Here is a 2,394-nt window from a genome sequence, read left to right on the forward strand (position 1 = left end):
TTTGGAATGAGTACTATTAAAAATTACAAATACTCTTATTAAGAATCCAAAAATGGACGGGCCGAATTGGATTAGATACACTTCTCATCTGTCACTACTCTAAACTGTCACGGGCCAAATTAGGTACGAAATCCCCGTGTGCGGTCAAAATTCGGCCTAACCACTTTGCAAATTTCGTTCTAGACTTTAAAAACTCGAATGGGCCCACCAAGATGGGCCTAAATGGAATAATAGAAGTTTGTATTGGGCCAAATTGGATCCAAATTTATTTTCCACGATCCAATTTGCGAGTCTACTATCCCTCTAAAAAATAAAAAAGAAAAAAAAGAAAATGCGAGCTACCCATCACCACACGCCACGTACTCATGGAGCCCTTGAGCAGAGTTCCCCATCCGAAACCCAACTCCGGCCGCCGCCGCCGCCGCGCCATGGACCGCCTCCTCGCCTTCTCCCGCCGCCGCCGCCGCTGGCTCGCGTGGGCAGGCGCCTCCGCGGGGGCCTACCTGGTATACCACCACCCGGCCGTCGCCGCGCGGCGCCGCCGCATCGCCCGCGTCGCCTCCGCCCTCGCGTCCCTCGCCGACGCCGTCGCCGACGTGGCCTCCGACCTCGCCGCCTTCCTCCGCTCCGACTCCGACTCCATCCCCCCCACGGTCAGGCAGCTCTCCAAGCTCGCTTCCTCTCCCGAGGCCTCCGCCTCCGCCTCCGCGCTCTCCGGGGCCCTCACCACCGGCGTGATCCGCGGCTACGCCACCGCCGCCGCCGCCTCCTCCTCCGGTGACGAGGCGGCCTTCTCGGACCGCCTGCTCGACAGGATCCTATCCCCTTCCGGCGAGCGCCTCGCGTCGGCCGTCGCCGGCAGCTTCGGGAGCCAGCTCGTGCTCGCCTACTACTCCGCCCCGTCCGATCCTTCGTCGGGCTCGTCGTCGCCGAGCTGGGTCGATGTGGTCACCACCGGGAGTTGCCGGAGAGCGATCCGCAGCTGGGTCGAGGTCTTCACGGCCACCGCCGTGGGGGTGTTCATAGACAAGACCATCCACATCAACACCTACGACCAGCTCTTCGCCGCCGCCACGAACCCCTCCTATGGCGCCAGGCTACAGCAGCTTCTCGTCGCACTCTGCAATGCCTCCATGGAGACACTGGTAAAAACATCCCATAGTGTACTATCTAACCCTAACCCCAATGCCAATTCCAATCAAAATGGTAGTAACAATGGTAGTGGTAGTGGTAGTGGCAATGGTGGGGATGGGGAAGGATGGGTGGAGACGGTGTCGACCGTGCTTGCGGTGCCGAGCAACCGGAGGCTCGTGCTGGATTTGACTGGGAGGGCAACATTTGAGGCAGTGCGATCGTTTCTCGACTTTGTGATGTGGAGACTTCATGAAGGCGCGAGGGCTGGGGGTGATGCCGCGATTGGGGCTGGATTGTGTGCCTTGAGGCACATGAGCGAAAGGTCCATGGTTATCGCTGCAATCTGCATAGCATTGTGCTTGCATTTGTTGAACGGCGCATGGCTCATGACCCGGCCTGAGCCTGCTTCTGTTGATCAGTTATGATGTTTATGGCTGTAAGATTTTCATCTATTGTTGTGTACAGAAAAAATGGAGTATAGGATATACTGAAGCTGTAAATGTAAAAGGGAGTACGGGGAGCAGAGAGGATTCAGTTGATAACGTTATGTAACAATTCTGACCTTCATACAGCTAATAAAATTTCTGAAAGAGTAACTTTGCTTGTATTATTGCTGATATCTTTTGGTGAGATGTATTTTCTTTTGCACAAACATGTTTAGTTGTGTTTGACTATATTGTGTATGATGCTTGAGATAGGCTAGTTTATGTTTCGCTCAACTGCTGCTGAGCATATTATTGTTAACTGTCCCCACTTCTCATTTAGCTACGTATAATCTGCATAGATCAGCAAACTATTCGAGTGAAAGTGAAGAGATGGCAATTGTTTTAGTTGGTCAGACCTAATTCAGTACATCATCTGTCATTTGATTGCTTGTTCAGCTGATGTGGATTGCATAGACAATGTATTGTAATGGAAGTTTGTAACTTATTATCCTTCCTTTTTTTTACACTAGGTTGTAACTCTTCCCTTTTTGGCCAAAACTTACAGCTTGCTTGACAGTGAGTCATATGTGTTAGTACTTCCTGGATTTATCTCTGCTTTTTATTGAGGAATATACTACTGTATTTTCGGCTAGGTGAGTTGGGCTTGAGGCCCCTTTTAACATTTTTTATCTGTTGCAATTTGTAATTGTTGTACAGCTCCATACTAATTCACTACATCTGTTTATGTTTCTCTAAGGCTGTGTTTAGTGTAGGTTGGGAGCTAATCATCCACACACGGAAATGGAGCAGCAGATTAGCACATGATTAGTTAAGT

At 51.0% G+C, this 2,394-nt stretch overlaps 1 protein-coding gene across 1 annotated transcript; it reads left to right on the plus strand.

Annotated features, from left to right (window-relative positions):
* The first annotated feature begins 335 nt into the window (after window positions 1–335).
* On the plus strand, window positions 336–1,744 carry LOC4342303 (protein PHLOEM PROTEIN 2-LIKE A10). The gene has a single exon (XM_026027157.2). It carries the CDS (start codon window positions 366–368, stop codon window positions 1,557–1,559), a length of 1,194 nt encoding a protein of 397 aa, XP_025882942.1. The 5' UTR covers window positions 336–365; the 3' UTR covers window positions 1,560–1,744.
* Window positions 1,745–2,394: the final 650 nt, after the last annotated feature.

The sequence above is a fragment of the Oryza sativa genome, chromosome 7, assembly GCF_034140825.1.
Source record: "Oryza sativa Japonica Group chromosome 7, ASM3414082v1".
Lineage (NCBI taxonomy): Eukaryota > Viridiplantae > Streptophyta > Magnoliopsida > Poales > Poaceae > Oryza > Oryza sativa.